This window comes from Lynx canadensis, chromosome B1 (genome assembly GCF_007474595.2).
Source record: "Lynx canadensis isolate LIC74 chromosome B1, mLynCan4.pri.v2, whole genome shotgun sequence".
NCBI lineage: Eukaryota > Metazoa > Chordata > Mammalia > Carnivora > Felidae > Lynx > Lynx canadensis.
Genome location: NC_044306.2, coordinates 114,088,213 through 114,106,252, shown reverse-complemented (window position 1 = coordinate 114,106,252; position 18,040 = coordinate 114,088,213). Strand labels below are relative to the sequence as shown.

The following is an 18,040-nucleotide window of genomic DNA, read 5'->3' as shown; positions in this document are numbered from 1 at the left end:
AGTTACCGGAAGTTTGTGGCTAGCGAAAGATGACACTTGAAATGAAGGAACTCTGTGGAATATTCTTCCAATGAATTATTACAGCTCATACACAAAAAACACTTGAGGGAAGTTTCCCCAAATTTAAGAACATTCCTAAGAATTAACACATTACCAATAGTGAGTTGTAAGCCTCAAAGACACTTTTCTAAGCTATCAGTGGTATAAAACACATCAACATGCTAGAGAAAAGACAGTTATCTTTTCTATTATCTCTGTAGAAAGTATGACAAAATTGTTGTGCTATGAAAATTTAATTAAAGGGAGGGGTGCCTGGGTAGCTTAGTTGGTTGAGTGTCCAACTTTTGATTTCCGTTCAGTTCATGATCTCACGGGTTTGTGGGATCGAGCCCCACGTTGGGCTCTGTGCTGTTAGCTTGGGATTCTCTCTCTGTCCCTCTCTCTCTGCCCCTCTCCAGTGCATGCTCTCTCTTTCATAATAAATAAATAAACTTTAAAAAAAAGAAAATTTAGGGGCGCCTGGGTGGCGCAGTCGGTTAAGCGTCCGACTTCAGCCAGGTCACGATCTCGCGGTCTGGGAGTTCGAGCCCCGCGTCAGGCTCTGGGCTGATGGCTCGGAGCCTGGAGCCTGTTTCCGATTCTGTGTCTCCCTCTCTCTCTGCCCCCCCCCCCCGCAACCCCGTTCATGCTCTGTCTCTCTCTGTCCCAAAAATAAATAAACGTTGAAAACCAACGCACACATGCACATAGCCACTAACCATACATCACACTCTGCTAACATTTAAAAAAAAAAAAAAAAAAAAAGAAAATTTAATTAAGGGGAATGTAGCCAGAATACTATTGGGAAAAAAGTATTACAATGATATGTACAGGCAGAGTCTGTGCTCCAAAATAGACATTTTCTCCTCCTCTTCTCCATTTTCTCCCTAATTAAACTCTTTTCTTCCTTTTTCTTCTTTTTCCCCCAGTTCTGTTGAGATATAATTGACAAATAAAAAGTGTATATATTTAAAGTGTATAATGCAATGGCTTGATATATGTATGCATTGTGAATGATTATCACAATCAAGTTAATTAACACATCTGTCACCTCACATAGTTACTTTTTTTGATGTGGTAAGTTAGATCTAGTCTCTTAGTAAATTTCAAGCGTACAATGTCGTATGATTAACTATGGTCATCATGCTGTGCATTAGGTCCCCAGAATTTATTTTACAACTGAAAGTTTGTACTCTTTGACCAATAGCTCCCTATTTTCCCCATCTCCCAGCCCCTGGTAACCCCTGTTCTATTCTCTGATTCTATGAGAATGACTCTTTTACATTCCACATATATCGTATTTGTCTTTGTCTGACTTGTTTCACTTAGCATAACGTCCTCCAGATTCATCCATAATGGTACAAAAGGCAGAATTTCCTTCTTTACAGATGAATAATATTACATTATATATTTATTAATAGTACACAATAGATATATAATATGTAAAAGAGCATATATAACAGATACATAATTATATGTCACATCTTCTTTATTCATTCAACTCTCCATAGACACTTAGGTTGTTTCCATATCTTGGCTATTAGAAAAAAAGGGAATCCTTGCTCACTATTGGCAGGAATGTAAACTGGTACAGCTATTATAGAAAATGCAATGGAGGGTGTTGAAAAAATTAAAAATAGAACTACCATGGACCCAGCAAATCCCACTATTGGGTATGTATTTGAAGGAAATGAAATCGGTGTCACAAAAAAGATATCTGCACTCACATGTTCATTGCAGTAGTATTCACAATAGCCAAAATTAACTCCCCCGCCCCTGTTTGGACTGAGGAAAGAACTCAGGTAAATTACCTTCCCACGTGGACTTAAAGTTTCATGTGTCACTATCCAGGGCAATTGTATTTTGAAACACAGATGCTAGTTAACACACACGAATTAGATTTTAATGGTGGCAAAGCTTTTGCTATCATAGAAATCTCCATCTTTTTTCAATGAAGAAAGATCATTATTAGGAGAGATTTGCCACTTGTTGCATTGTTTGGCAGTTCTTATTCATTACTTCAAGCCTTTTGCAGACTTAGCAATTTATGACACAGAATGCCAGTTAAATTTGAATTACAGATAAACAACAAATAATTTAATCTAAGAATATCCCAAATATTCCATTTTTCTTTAAAGAGTTTGAGCCATGCAATATTTGGGACATACTTAAATACTGTGTTGTGTATTTGAAATTCAAATTTAACTGGGCATCCTGTATTTTATCTAGGAGCTGTATTGTAAGTAAGTAATCCAAGCTCTTAGCTTGGATTAGGTTGCTCTGAAATGCTGTTTGTTTTTTTAAACAAAGTCTCCAAGACAAAATATTACATTTCCCACTTGCTGGGAACACTACGTTCCAGTTCCTTAGTTCTTTCTATTAAAAACGTGATTGCAAAGAGTAGTCAATTCTGTGGGAGAGACGGTCCCAAAGAGCTGCAGGTGGGCCACCATCTAGAGAACAGCAAACATCCGGCAGAAGTAGGCCTTGAGCTGACCCTCTAATTGGAGCTCACTGGCCATCACAGCCCTTAGCACAACCCTTGGAGCCAAGTGCGAGCCGGAACCTAGGCGACCTGCTTCTCTCCTCCTTTCCCACTCAGTCTTTGAGATTAACTTCCAAAGGGACCCTGCCTCTCTCTAGATCCCTGACGCTCTCTTCCCCTCACCCCCGCGCCTCCTTGCCCAGTGGGCGGAAATCGAGAAGCTAAGTACCCAGAATTAACAGCGAGCATTGAAAGCAACAGCTCCCAAGGGTGTGATCGCCTGCTCTCGTTCATTCCACAAGGGTCTTCCGCGGGTAAAAAGATGAGCCGGCCAAGCGTTGGCGCTGTGCCCCTCCAAATCTAAGCTGGGGGAGGGCGGTTCACTAGCGCCCCTCCCCTTTTTCTTTTCTTTCTTTTTTTTTTTTTTTTTCGGTCGGAGGACAGAAAACTGCCCCGCGCGGCGCCGGGGCGCGTTCGAGAGCCGCGGGAAGCGGGACACACCCTCCCCTTAGCCCGCCCCCCCACCCGGCGGCGCGGCCCCGGCGCTGGGAGGCGGGGGCCGGTGGGAGGCGCGGGGCGGGCTGCGCGCCGCGAGAGCGCCTGCTGCCGGCGGCTGACGATGGCCGGCTGAGTCGCGCGGCAGCCCGCGCCCGGGCAGGATGATGCTCCTGAGGGGCCCCTGGCCGCGGCGCCCGCGGCTGCCGCCGACACCCAGACCCGCGGGCCGAGTGCATCCGCCGCCGCGAACGCCGACGCCTCAGGTGCGACCGAGCCCGGCTCCGGAGGGGTAGGGGTGGGGGCTGGGGGGAGGGCGGCTGGAAAAGTTTGCGTAGCGCAACTTGGGCGGCGGCGAAAGCCGAGCGGCCGGCCGGCAAGTTCTCTGCGTGTGGCTGGCCCTCCGGCTCCGCGTGCGGGCGGACCGCGGCAGGTGGGCTCCCGGGCCGCAGACGTGGGTCCCAGGCGCCGAGGGAAGGCGAGGCCCGGGCGGCGAGGAGGCGCATCACCTCGGCCACTGGGCGGCGGCCCGGGGAGCAGCAAAATCTCCCCGGGAGGCGGTTTCTTCGCGGCCACCGCGCGCTCAGGAGTTTTCAGCCACTTTGCCGCCGGCTCGGTGGTCGGTGCAGAGAGGAGCTATAGAAAAACGGTCGAGGAGAGGGGCTGCCCCCCGGGGGTGCACTGTCGTAGGAAAGTGAAATTTCCAGCCTGAAAACCGCCAGCCCCTCCCTTCTAAAAAGAGGGAAGAAAAACTCGCGTTTTGTTCTGACACGCGGGTGAATCATGAGTGTGTGTCGGTGAGTAACAGCTGGCTTGACACAGTTGTATTGTGGCCAGTGTGGAACCGTAGCTTGGAGCAGAGGGAGGGGAGTGGATGCGCCCTGGAAAAGCCAGGGGGAAATGCTGCGCGTAACTCGGATGGGGATGGAGCCTGACACGAGCCCTAACTGAGCCTGATGAGGAAAGAACCCATTAGCAAGAGCCTTCCAGGTGTGTGTGATTTGGGAGCGCGTCTCTGAGTTTTCTCTCCTCTTCTCCCCTTTAATTACTTTCAGATTGTTAGAAAAATAACGTTTTAGCTGCGCAGTTTGAAAGAAAAGCAGAAAAGAAGCCATGCCATTATCTTGTCACTTTCACTTCCTGTTTGTTTTTTTTTTTCTTCCAAGTATTTCAAGGCTTCAGAGTTTTGAATGCTGGAGGAAATATTTAAGTATTTTAAATTTCCTTTCTTGAGTGTTTGAAAGAGAATGGGGAAAGGGCATTTTATTACTAACGCCTAGGAAAAGGGGCAAACTCCTTAAAATGTAAAATGGTAGACTTCACAAATTGGAGGGAAGGTTTTCCACGTTTGAAATTGTACTTTATTTTTTTTAATTATTTTTTTTAACGTTTATTTCTTTTTGAGACATAGACAGAGCATGAACAGGGGAGGGGCAGAGAGAGAGGGAGACACAGAATCAGAAGCAGGCTCCAGGCTCCGAGCCATCAGCCCAGAGCCCAACGCGGGGCTCGAACTCAGGACCATGAGATCGTGACCTGAGCTGAAGCCGGACGCTTAACCGACTGAGCCACCCAGGCGCCCCGAAATTGTACTTTATTAAAAAATGCTACACTTTACAGTCAAAGATAATACCATACAGTGAAACAACCCAAGGAACCCCCTTTGCTGTACCACCATTTGTTATTTTTTTAAGTGTATTTTTGAGGGGGAGAGGGGGAGAGAGCCCCAGGCAGGCTCTACACTGTCAGTGCAGAGCTGGGCATGGGGCTGGAAGGAGCTGGAGTCAACGCTTAACTGACTGAGCCACCCAGGTGCCCTTTTACCATCATTTAAACAAAAGATTAATTTAGTTTTCTATTAAACCCGTTTAATAGTGGAATTTTTACGGAGCCCAAGACTGGCTGTGCTTTCTCAAATGATCAGCTCTAAGCCCTCTTCTCCATATTTCCCACCTGATGCTGTTCCCACCTGGTGCTGAAGCATGCCCCAGCAGGAATGTGGATGCCCTTTAAAAGAAAATGATACAGCGGGGCTTATGAGGCTTAATCATAGGGAGACAGTGGTTAGTACTTTGTCTCTAGGTAATCATCCCAAGAAACCTTATATTTGGTTTCTAACTGGTTTTAAGTCTTGCCAGTCCATGCTATTAAGTCAATTTACTGAACTTTAGAAATGGAAATGCTTCCATTTTACTTGTTTGATAAAAGACCCCTTGAAAGAAGAGTTTACTTCTGTATATGCCTCTTTGAAATCGTACCATGAAGAAACTGACAGAAATATCCTGGCCACTTAGTTTTTTAGCTAGGACTACTAAACCATTTTCTGCAAATCAAATTAACTGGCTGTAGGGACATTTTTCATTCTAAAGTCTCACTGGTTTGTGGTCGCCCCATTTGTTTTTTTTTTTTTTTTTTTAATTTTTTTTTTTTCAACGTTTATTTATTTTTGGGACAGAGAGAGACAGAGCATGAACGAGGGAGGGGCAGAGAGAGAGGGAGACACAGAATCGGAAACAGGCTCCAGGCTCTGAGCCATCAGCCCAGAGCCCGACGCGGGGCTCGAACTCACGGACCGCGAGATCGTGACCTGGCTGAAGTCGGACGCTTAACCGACTGCGCCACCCAGGCGCCCCTGTGGTCGCCCCATTTGATATGAAAAGTCCTGTGGCTAAAGACAAGTATTTTATATATTTTTGCCAGAAACATTCAGACCTCTGGAGTCTATGCAAACAACAGGAAAAAAACAACAAAAGTGATATTTGCAACCCCATAGCTCATAAAATCCTAGGTTGCAAGGACTTGTCATTATAATAGTATTTCAGGTTAGCTTTCCCAGTTATATTTGGCCTTTTCTAAAAGTATGAGTGTGTTTTAGAGGAGGATTTAGTAAGTTTGGAAAATACACATTTTTCATCCTTGTCTGCCAGTATTTTGTGGGTGGAAAAAAGTTTGTCAGCATAGGTATGTTTAGTATACCAGGATTGTTTAAGAATGCACTCGGTCTGAAGCGAAAGAGTGCCAGAGTGTGTTGTGTTGTCTTTAGCCAAGGCATGCTCTGGTGTCCATGGTCACGTTCCCGTGTCAGCATCTCTGCTTGTCAGTAGCATTCTGGCTGAGTGGTTGTCAGGGCAATCCATGGCTCCTGCTGGCCTTTCTGTTCTCCAGGAGGCAGCTTTGAGTGGTTATAGCACCTGGTGAGTTATCTCTAAACAGAAAGCCCTTACCTAATTGTGCCTTTCTTAATTTGGGTTTTCTGCTGCTTAGTTTGAGAAGTCCCCTGGTAAGATTTCAGAACCCCCACTACAGCATTTGAGTCCCTACCATAAACTGTGTTTAAAACTAAAAAAAAAAAAAAAAAAAAAAAAAAAATCAAGTGTACTACTTTCAGAGTATACTTTTTTTTCTTAACATCTAGAAGCAAAGCGCCACATGTTTAAATCCCACCACCAAATGTTCATTGAGAAATTGTTTCCACCTTTTGAATTTAAGTCATTCTCATTTGATACTTTTCCTCCCATTCTGCCTCTTGTGTTTGTAATTACTGCAATGTATTCTGTAATACTGGTTTCAGAGCTCTCTCCCGAGGAGAACGCTTGGTTATATGTTGGAGATTGTACTTACACTATAGCAGATACTGGGGTAAAGTCATTCTAGACCAGTTTGTTAAATATTAAACATTACCATCTTCCCAGCACTCAGGTATTAGTGCTCAGTTTTTTTGTTTTTTGTTTTTTTTTTTTTAGATTTTGCTCTTTATTGCAGTTTAACAATGAGTGTTATGGCAAACTCTAAGCTAGAAAATCATTCTATATCTTAGCAGACAAGTATATGTTGAATGAGGTCTTTGTGAAGCGTTGGTAGAAAACCTGAGGCAAATACTGGTTGATCTAATAGCTGTGTGAGCTAAATGTGTTTAGGTGCTAGCAGAGAGATGAGCAGCTAATTTAGTTGGCGCTAGGCAGTTGGAACATCTGAGTGCCCACCTGGCCTTGCCACCCGTGAGCTCCCTGAACTTAGCCAAGTCATTCGGTCTGTTTGGGCCTGTTGTATTCCCTTTTCGAAACAAGAAGATTTATCTAATTGGTCCCCAAAGCTCTTGCCATCTTTAAAGTTGCCATTTGTAATTTTACCAGGGGATATAAATACAGTGTTGAATAAAATATTGTCAGTGTCAGAATGGTTGTCTTAATGGTTGAACAGTCCTCTTTTATGCTCTTAGGCAGTCAGTAAAATGGCAGTTTTACCTAGTGATTGTAATAACTGTTTTCCCTTTAAGAAGGAATTGAAATTGATTTGACGGGGTAGGCATGTCAGAATAGATTAAGTCTCGCTCTGATACTTTGTTCTGTCATTACCAGTGTTTTCATCTGTGAAATATTGCTTATTCAAGAGTATCTAGCATTAGAACCATTTTATAATAGACATCTTGAGCTAACCTACAGGCTATAAGCCAATAGTTAATAAACAGAACAGCATAATCTTAGCCATATTCTATAAGTATCTTCTTTTTTTAATTCCTGTTTCATTTACCACAGTATTTTTTTTTTTTTTTAAACAAATATCAGCTCTCTGTTCTCAGAGCTGTATGTTCACTGCATGGTATGGGATCCCTCATCCAAATGTGTTTACTGAATTTTCCACATTAGCATACCTTTTTTTAATTAAAAATAAATTTTCGTTAAGTATATTTAAGAGAGACAGAGCATGAGTGGGGGAGGGGCAGAGAGTGAGGGAGACACAGAATCCGAAGGAGGCTCCAGGCTCTGGAGCTGTCAGCACAGAGCCTGATTTGGGGCTTGAACCCAGGAAGCTGGAGATCATGACCTGAGCTGAAGTAGGATGTGTAAGCAATTGAGCCACCCAGGTGCCCCCGCATTAGCATACCTTTTAAGAAACAGCCCTGTGAAACATGGTAGTCAGTTGAAAGGTGCCCTTTAAGAGGACCCATGGAAGAAGTTGCGGTCTGGTAGTAGCATTAGAGTTGTTGGTTTCTCCTGCGCAGATGCGGGAGTTTTTTGTACCAGCAGTGAAATGACTGTAGCCAGTGCTGTTCTCCCTGTGCGCTGGCTGCCAGCAAGCATAGGGTCAGATTTTCAACCTACCTTCTAACAAATGTGAAATGATAAGCATTTTACGTATTTACCACACTCATGGTTTCATGTTCTCTACCTTCGTTTTTTTCCTACATTCACATCCTCACCAATTTTTTCTGAAATTATCTTTAATTGTTTAAATGCTTATTTTTCAGAGACAGAGATAGAGCATGAGTGGGGGAGGGGCAGAGAGAGCGGGAGACACAGAATCCGAAACAGGCTCCAGGCTCTGAGCTGTCAGCACAGAGCCTGACGCGGGGCTCGAACTTACGAACCGTGAGATCATGACCTGAGCCAGAGTCAGACGCTTAACTGACTGAGCCACCCAGGCGCCCCTGAAATGATCTTTTAATGGGAAAACGTGAAAATACGTTTTTAAGAAATTTAAAAAATCAGCTCTTGGTGTTTGAACAAATATATTCTAAGTAGTTAATTGTGGAAGTGTGGCAAACCAGTTTCTGGTTCACATGGTCTCTGCTATGTGCTTCACCCCGAGAAAGTGCTCACTAAATATTGATTGTACTGAATAGAGTTGCTGTAAGAATCAAATTCTTTGATGCTGTGATTCTCTCACTCTTCTTGAGATGTAGTTGACATGTATGGTTCTCTCTTAAATGTGGTACTGAAGTTGTTTTGCTGTCCTCTCACCTTTTTCTTCTTAGTGCCTTCACCTGGCCTGAATCTTACCTCCTTGCTACCTTCACTGTCCTCACCTGACTTCAGATATAGTTTGGGTCAACTAGCAATACCTACCAAATCTCTTATTCTGAGAGTTTCCTATTTTGTTAACTCATAAATGGTATTACTTGATTGCACATGATTTTTACTTTAGACACAGGTTCATTAATAAAGGAAACAGCCCTGCAGTCCAGGCTTTCGGCAGCTCTTTGGGGGATAATTAGATTTCTGTCTAGGATTCACAATATTGGTGAGAAATGCTGTATGAAATCACCATAAACAAAGTCCAGTGAAGAGAATTTCTCTGAGTAGATGTGAGGGCAAGAAATAGGGAGCCATGAAAAGAGAGACAAGAGACGGAACCGGAGTTGAAACGTCTGTAGCCTGTGAGCGGAAACAAAAAGTGACATGAAACATTAAACCTCTTATCAAGAAACGGAAACAGGTAGGTGCACAAAGCTTTATTGTGGCAAACTTTAGGGTGGAAAAAAAGTCTTCCTGAAGGATCATCCTGGAAGTATGTGTTCTCTCTGAGGGTCTTTTGGTATTTACTGGGTTGAGACGGTGTGGTTTGCAGAACTGCTGTGGGCACAAGTGGTGATGAACTCTCAATTATTTTGTTGTAGGAAGGCCTTTTTTTTTTTTTTAATAATTTTTTTTTTTTAAGTTTAATTTTTTGAGAGAGGGATAGAGGGAGAGTGCACCCATGTACAAGCGAGCAAGCAGGGGAGGGGCAGAGAGAGAGGGAGCGAGAGAATCCCAAGCAGCTGTCAGTGCAAAGCCAGACACGGGCCTCGATCTCGACCATGAGATCACAACCTGAGTGGAAATCAAGAGTCGGGAGCTCAACTCACTGAGCCATCCAGGTGCCCCGGGAGTGCTTTTATAATGAATGCTCAAATCGCATTTCTGAGGCCTAGGGATGAGTTAGATTATTTTTAACCTCTGAGGCCTAACAGTAAATAACAAATGTCCTGAACCTGGTTGGAAGAAGGAAGAAGTTATTCTTTTTGACAAATTCTTGTTCTTTTCCTGATTCTGTGTGTGTGGGTGTGTGTGTGTGTGGGTATGGGTGTTCATATGTGTGGACTGTCTCTTGTTAAATATTTTGTTTTTGGTATTAATTTCCCCAGTGAGCTAAGTGGGATATTTGAAGAGAGGATTTTGAAAGGTGTTTGATGAATACCTGCTCTTTCCACCAGTAATGCAGCTGGAATACAGGTGTACATTTTTATTACCTGAGAGTTGACAGTAATGTGACCGTAAACCTGAAAAAACATTTTAGAAAATGTCTGCAAACAGATCAACATAGCATTGGCTGTCTGAGCTCTTGCTGGAGGATGTTTGTGGTAACATTTTATGGTCTGATAACTTATTTCTGCAAGTCTGCTTTGGGAATGTTTCAGATAATATGTAATAAAGCAATTTCCACTTTCCAGGGGAAAGTATGGTTTCTTTTGACCTTGTAAATACCCTTTTATGGGTTTGTTATTAGTGAAACCAAGGTAAGCAAGCTTTAAAACATAAGCTGCAGTTGATTGGGAAATCCTGTGGCCTCATCCCATCAGTCCCACTTTCTGCTCCATGCCTCCCTTTGTCGGTATCTGTGCTGCTCCCTAGGCAGCTTTATTCCCCGCCCCCCAAATCACCCTTTTCACTCTCCTGATTCTATACTTCCTCCAAGGCTGAGTTCCAGTACCCGCCCACCCACTCCCTGGAGCCCCTTTTTGATGAGGTGCACAGGTCTCTGCCAGCAGAATTAACTCCACGTTCTTTTTTCTCTTCCGCAGCACTTAATGCATCCCATGTGTTACAGGTGTGCTTGAATGGTTTTCTCTCCTGCATTCTCTCAGGACCTTGAGGTCAGAGCTATTTCTCCTCACCTCTGATGGCCTCTGCTCTGAATAATATGTGCTTGTTGGGTAGAGGGATGAGTGGACGGATAACTAAATATTACATAGAGTTTCTTAATGGTATGCTTTCTTTATGCCTAACCTTCTCCGTTTCTTCTTCACTTCATCTAGCTGGGAACACCTAAAGCATTCTTACCTACTCTTCGGGATGTGAGCCTTGAATAATTGAAGGTTTCTAAAAAGTTAATCAAAATGTTATTTATCATATTTTTCTATTAAAAGAAAGCAGTAATCCTAAATAATATTTTGGTTAGTTTTTTCCCTCAGATATGCTTTCAAATCAGGATTTTTAAAGGACATTATTAACATAATCTAATGAAACATAAATTATGTAAGGACAGACAGCCTGGTGTGTAAGGGTGTGTATTTTGTTGGCTGGTTTTTGTTTTTCTTTTTGTTTTTTAATTGAGGTATAAGACATACAACATTATATCCATTTCAGGTTTATAACATAGTGATTCAATATTTGTATATATTGTAAATATGTATTGTATATGTATGTTGTATGTGTGTCAAGACATAGTTTCAGAAGTTTTTTTCTTATGAGAACTTTTAAGGTTTACTCTGGTAGCAGCTTTCAAGTATGCAATACAGTGTTATTACCTATAGTCACCATGCTGTGTATTACGTCCCCATGACATTTTTTTAACCGGGAGTTTGTACCTTTTGACCATCTTCACCCATTTCACCCGTCCCCCACCTCTGGCATCCACCCATCTGCTCTGTATCTGTGAGCTTGTTTTTTTTCCTTTCTTCCTTTTTCTTTTTTAGATTCCACATATAGGTAAGGGGCACCTGGGTGGCTCAGTCAGTTAAGCATCCAACTTCAGCTCAGATCATGATCTCACAGTTCGTGAGTTTGAGCCCCCCATTGGGCTCTGTGCTGACAGCTCAGAGCCTGGAGCCTTTTCAGATTCTCTCTGTCCTTCCCCCACCCCTCCACCCGCTTGCACTCTGTCTCTATCTCTTCCAAAAATAAACATTTAAAAAAGTTTAGATTCCACATATAGGTAAGATCATCTGGCATTTGTCTTTCTCTGACTTGTTTCACTTAGCATAATATCCTCAAGGTCTATCCATGTTTTTTTTTTTTTTATGTTTATTTTTGAAAGAGAGACACACAGAGCACAAGCGAGGAGGGGCAGAGAGAGAGGGAGACACAGAATCCAAAGCAGAATCCAGGCTCTGAGCTCTTGGCACAGAGCCTGATGTGGGGCTCGAACTCACAAACTGTGAGATTGTGACCTGAGCTGAAGTCAGATGCTTAACCGACTGAGCCACCCAGGCGCCCCCCCAAGGCCTATCCATGCTATTGCAAATGGCAAGATTTCATTCTTTTTTTATGGCTGGATAATATTCCATTGTGTATTTATACCACATTTTCTTTATCCATTCATCCATCTATTGATGGACACTTAGGTTGTTTCCATATCTTGGCTGTTATAAATAATGCTGCCGTGGACATGGGGGTACATATCTTTTCAAGTAGTGGTTTTTATTTCCTCTGCTAAGTACCCAGAAGTGGAACTGCTGAATCATATGGTAGCCCTGTTTTTAATTTTTTAAAGGAGCCTTTCTGTACTCCCACCAGCAGTGCACAAGAGTTCTCTTTTCTTCACCACCTTGTCAACACTTACCATTTCTTTTTTGATAATGGTCTTGGCTGTTTTTAAAGTGTGGTGTTGATTTAGGAGGATTGTTTATATGTGGGGAAGGTAGCACTTGTCTGCATAGACCAGGGCTTTCCTAAATGGGATTCTCCCAGTATTAGATCATACTGGTTTTAGACTTGGAAAGTGAGGTTTTGTGATTGCCAAAATTATTAGTGTTAGTACTAAAGGCTTTATTGTTAAAACTTAAATAATTTAGAATATTTAAAATCAATGGGTGGTGTCTGGGTGGCTCAGTCAGTTGACCATCTGACTTCAGCTCAGGTCATGATCTCATGGTTCATGAGTTGGAGCCCCGTGTCGGGCTCTGTGCTGACAGCTCCGAGCCTGGAGCCTGTTGTGGATTCAGTGTCTCCCTCTCTCCCTGCCCCTGCCCTGCTTGTGCTCTGTCTCTCTCTCTCAAAGATAAATAAACATTAAAAAAAATTTTTTAAAAATTGATGATACAGATGTTTATTTGTAAGATATAGCTCCTGGGCAGGATATAAGATTAACCTTTTGGAAAATAACCCCCAAAGAAAAGAATACATTTTTTGATGTTAGGAAGCCTGCAGGTCCTTTCCTGTAACCATCTTTTTACTACCATTCCAGACGTGGGGCATACTGTACTTTGGAGCATGGAGTTGCAATAAGATGACCATCACTTGGTCTTTCAGAGCTTAGGGTCTGGTTAAAGGGAGGTACCATATGTTTTATATCTTTGGGCATATGTATATATGTTTGTATTTCTTATTCTGCCAGTGCAGGTGGTTATAGTATTGCTAAATGAATAAGGAATAAGAAGATAGCTGCCATTGTCTTTATGAGAAAAGATGTTGGTCTATACCACATGCTGATCATGTGATCTTTTTTTTTTAAGTTTTTATTTATTTTGAGAGAGAGAGAGAGAGAGAGTGTGCAGTGGGGGGAGGCACAGAGAGGAAGAGAGAGAGAATCCCAAGCAGGCTCTGCACCGTCAGTGGAGAGCTGGACACGGGGCTCAAACCTATGAACTGCGAGATCATGACCTAACCCGAAATCGAGAGTCAGACGCTTAACCGACTGAGCCACCCAGGTGCCCTGATCATTTTCTATTAAGGTCCAGGTAGTGAACATTTTAGGCTTTGCATCCTGGAGTCTGTGTCACAACTAACTCAACTCTGGCATTGTAATGTGAAAGCAGTTACAATACATAAATGAATAGTGTGACTGTTTTCCAATAAACTTTATTTTTAAAAATGGCAGTAGGCCACATTTGGCCCAGAAGTTATAGTTTGCCAACCCCCGGCCTGTAGACTGTATACCAGGATTTTGTCAGTAGTAAAGAGCTGCTGTTCCAGAAGAGGAATCTGGATCTGGCAATCCAGTGTGTGTATAGTGGGATGAGGTAAGTGAGTACATGACCAAAGACCCATCGTGAAGTCATGGTTAGTGTACATGAAGCTGGAATAACAGGAACTAGAACAATGGGAAGAACGAAAGGAAGAATTGTGAAGATGCATAGCTATTTCTGTAGATTTCGGTCAGAGCTGATCACGAGGCCCCAGTGTCTGGCGGGAACGAGAGAAGGAAGTGCATGGGAAGGCTGGGACTAAGATAATGAGTTGCTGTCTGAAGGCAGGGGAACAATCCAGGTTCTGTGGTGAGTTCTCATTCTGTAGGAGAAGTGACTCGATGGATAAAGTAGTGAAGACTTGTGTAAGGAATGTTCAAGGAACAGTATATTGACACAGGCATTTATTCCAGTGGATTTATTTCTCTGGTGAATTATCATTAAACCCTGGGTACCATTTGCCTTTAATCTGAATCTAGCATTAGAGCTTACAGTCAGTGTACATGTACTGTTTTTCCTTCCTTTTCCTTTCCTAAACCATTTTCTAAGTGAATTTTCTGTTATCTTTATTGATTGGGATGAGCTGTGAAGTTCAACTTTTGCTGAAACAAAAGACCCAACAATAATTAAACATTTTTTTAAGCCAGTTTTTTCTTTCTAGGAAATGGTTCTGAGGTGAATTTTTTAGGTCTATGCTAACTCTGATCCACACAATCATTCAGGGACCCTGATCTGACCATTTTCTCTGTCATCGTCAACATGTAGCTTCCAGGGTCAAAGGACCTTAGGTGGGTTTTGTTTGTTTGTTTGTTTGTTTGTTTTTTTAATACTTGCAAGGTGTTAGTGGGCTAGGATTATTAATGTCACATAACACTCATGCTCGTGTTCCACTCTTTCGTTGGATATGTCACGTGGCCACATTTAGCTACAAGGGGGCTGAGAGATGTGGTCCTGGCAGGGAGCCACATTCCAGCTAAAACTTGATAACTGTGGAAGAAGAGAGATGGATTTTGGTGGACATTTAGCTGTTTCTGCTGCCGTTCCCTTGGCCAGAAACAAGAAAGTTTTGCTTTTTGTGGGCACTGAATTTCTGAGGCTCTCTTGAACTATGTTTATATGTGTTCCTCAACAATAGATATTTACAGGGAAACTTTTATTTCTTTCTGGAAAACTTAAAAAGGAAATGGTGGAAAGGCAGCATTTTTAATTTGGACTAGAACAGGAACATTTGACACCTTGTTGGGTTCATTATTAGCTGCCCTCTGGGCTGCAGCTTAATAGAAAATGGTGTAGTCTCACTTATACACTGTAAGCTAAGGAAGGGAAATTTCTAATGGTTCAGCTAGAAGCTAAAGCCAGAATTCAAGTTTATGCAATGACACTTGATAAGGAGGAGAAAAAATGTACACTTGGGAGAAGATGTTGACAGTATGGTTTTAGGGAAGGACTTCCTTGAGAAGAATTGTGATGGTTAATATCCTATATATCTAGTATAGGAATTTAATTGCATTGTTTCTGTTAGAAATATGGTCTAAAAAAGGGAGATCTTAATTGGATACTTAGGATTGTTGAAAGATGCTGTTTTTTTTTAGAGTGAAATATATTTTAGTACATAATATACTATTGAGATTAATCCACTGTAGTTCAGGGTATGTTCAGAAAGAGATTTATTAATATGACTTTGTGTAATGTCTCCTCACCACATTTACTCAGTCTCCTCTTTTTGGCTTATATGCTGGCTTTTTAACTTTAATTTGTCAGGCTTGGATATCACTGTTGATCAGTCTTAAATGCATTACTTTTATTGACTTTGAGATATAAGAAATGTTTTTCTTTCCCATTGCTTTTCATGTTCTACAGTGTAATTATCATTTTATATCATGAAATGGTTAGATTACCATACACGTGCACACCTGTGTATGCCTTGAACTTGGATGCTATACTTGTCTATGATACATTAATAAGGCTTTAATGAGACAGTTGTTTGCAGGCCTATTATATATATAATATATATATGTGATATGTGATACATAGTATACAACATGTATTATACAGAAAATACATATAAGTGGAAATACGTAATACTATCATCACTGATCTGAACATATTGTAGTATCCTGAATGGTGCCTGTGCCTAACCGAGCATTGTCACAGCATAAAAGATCATCCTAGGTCCTGTGGAATTATCTTTTTCTGGAGGCTTCTTATTCCATACTGCAGCAGATTTCTGTGCGCTTGGTAAGCATGTATCATTCCTAGAAGAAAGCAAGTCTTTTTTCCTAATGGGGGTAAAAGTATAGGATGAGTATAGGATTGGACTGACTGAAGGAAAGTAGAACATCCTGATCTCAGCAAGCCGTCGTCCATTACGTTGGATCAGGACTGTCCTACTGCATCCTGCACCAGGATGTTACGTTTTATTTCTGAGGTAGTACCTCAGAAGAGACGCTGACAAGCTGGTGGGGAGGGAGGTACATCCAGAAAGCGATTAAGATATTGGGGATTCATATAGAAGATCATTAAAGGGGCCAGATATTTTTAATCTGGTGAAAAGAAGGCGAAGAAGAAGCAAATATTTGTTTGCAGATATCTAAGAAGGTATCCTGTGGAAGAAAGTCGTTACCCTGTGCTGCTTCAGAGCAAGGAAATCACACCTAAGATTGGGCAGACTACGTATGCAGAGCTCAGCTCAGTTTAAGAAACTATCTGTATATATTCTGGCTATTGACTGCTGGATAGACTGCTCACTGAAGCACAGGACTCTTAAGTTAGAAGAACACAGGCAGACAGTAGAGAAGCACTGCAAGAGGCTGTTCAGTGAGCACACCAGAACTAGGAAGCAGAGCCCCTTTTCCTCTTCTGGCATCTCCCCAGTGCTGCCTGCTGACAAAACTTTGGTGCCAAGCAGCAAAGGAAAAATACTGGAAGGGCCCAGATCCATTTTCACAGGGAAGTCCAAAAGGGTGAATTTGGAGCTTCCTGGAAGTAAATTGATAACCCTCACAGGTGGGATGGGGCAATACCTGTGCAGTGCTTGGAAGTAACAGCTACTTTCGTGGGCATGGCCAACCTGGTAAGGCCATGGTAGGATGGGAGATGAGGCCAGACCGTGGTTGGGGCACTGGTTAAAGAGGTGGTAATTTGGATATAGTGTCTATAGTCTAAATCAGAAATCAAGGAAGGAAGCAACACTTGACTGTTCCAGGAACACAGAGTCCAACCCATAGAGGAACAGATCTGATAGATCCAGAAGAAAGACTTATAAGTACATGAGGAAGTTAGACTAAGCAGGTAGGAAGATAAGGGGTGGATTATTGCGAAGCCAAAAAGTAGGCTTGTGAAGAGTTAGTTGATATCTGGGTCAGGTCAAGGTCAAAATGGGAGGTCAGCTGAGGTGCCCCGTGAGGTTCCTTTTATTGCTAATGTTCTGTGAGGTCCCTTAGGTACACAGTCTTTGACAGCCTTCCCAAAGTCAGAAACTGCTGAAGTCTGGAGACTGATAAATTCAGCTAAAACTTAGTACCTCTTGCTGTCCACTCCTTACTGACTTCTCTATCAAGGAAAACTTTTGGATTGTTTAGAATGTAATGACTATTTAGTTGCGGTGGTTTATGTTTTGGCCTTTTAATATAATATTCTTTCTGTAAAGGTTCGGATTTAGGATGTTTTCTGTGAGGTCATGCCTAGAAGTCACCCAGGACCCAGATGTGCTACTTGAATTGTTGTCCTTTTGACCTTAAGCACAGATCTCCACTAATACGTTACAGCCCATCTTTGCATAAGACATTCGCTTTGTGATGAATCCAGGCAGTTTCCTTCAATTAGTTTATTCCATTTAGTAGGATTGTGCCACGTTTAATCAGTGACGTCTGAATTATGCCAGTGACTAAGCATTGTAATCAACCATCGTTGTTTTGCCTGCAATTGTATGGAAACATCAAAGTCTAACCTCTTAGAAATGATATTACTTGAACGTACCTTTGGAACTGAATTAGTATGAAATATCTTAATACTGTATTTACAATCATCCTGCTTATTTAAAGACATTATAAAAGGTTTTTCATAGGCAAATATTGAGCATTAAAACTACAAGAATTATATTTTAGCATAGTAGTGTTATTGGTTTTGAAACTTCAGAAAACACCTTTGTGGTCTCTGCCAGTCTTCTTTTTCAGGTATCTTTCCCACTTTCAGATACACGGTTACAGCGGAATTTGCCGTCTTAGTAGGGCAGGACTACTTTCATTCAACTGGCCACCTGACCCAGGAAGTAGGAATGGGGTTTAGGATTGCTATCCCTGTTGGCTGCTTTTGTGATGTTTGGTAATGATCATTTTCTACCCTGTGGAGTAGGA

At 42.2% G+C, this 18,040-nt stretch overlaps 1 protein-coding gene and 1 long non-coding RNA gene across 2 annotated transcripts in view; both read left to right on the top strand.

Annotated features, from left to right (window-relative positions):
- Window positions 1–2,997: 2,997 nt before the first annotated feature.
- Window positions 2,998–18,040, top strand: part of MCUB (mitochondrial calcium uniporter dominant negative subunit beta) — a 93,377-nt gene continuing 78,334 nt past the window's right edge. The window contains 1 exon segment of the mRNA XM_032592921.1: window positions 2,998–3,285. Coding sequence (XP_032448812.1) covers window positions 3,184–3,285 — 102 coding nt within the window. The 5' untranslated portion in view covers window positions 2,998–3,183.
- Window positions 3,324–18,040, top strand: part of LOC115512335 — a 29,022-nt gene continuing 14,305 nt past the window's right edge. The window contains exon 1 of the long non-coding RNA XR_003968368.1: window positions 3,324–3,816. This is a non-coding gene — a long non-coding RNA (uncharacterized LOC115512335). The remainder of the gene's footprint in view (window positions 3,817–18,040) is intronic.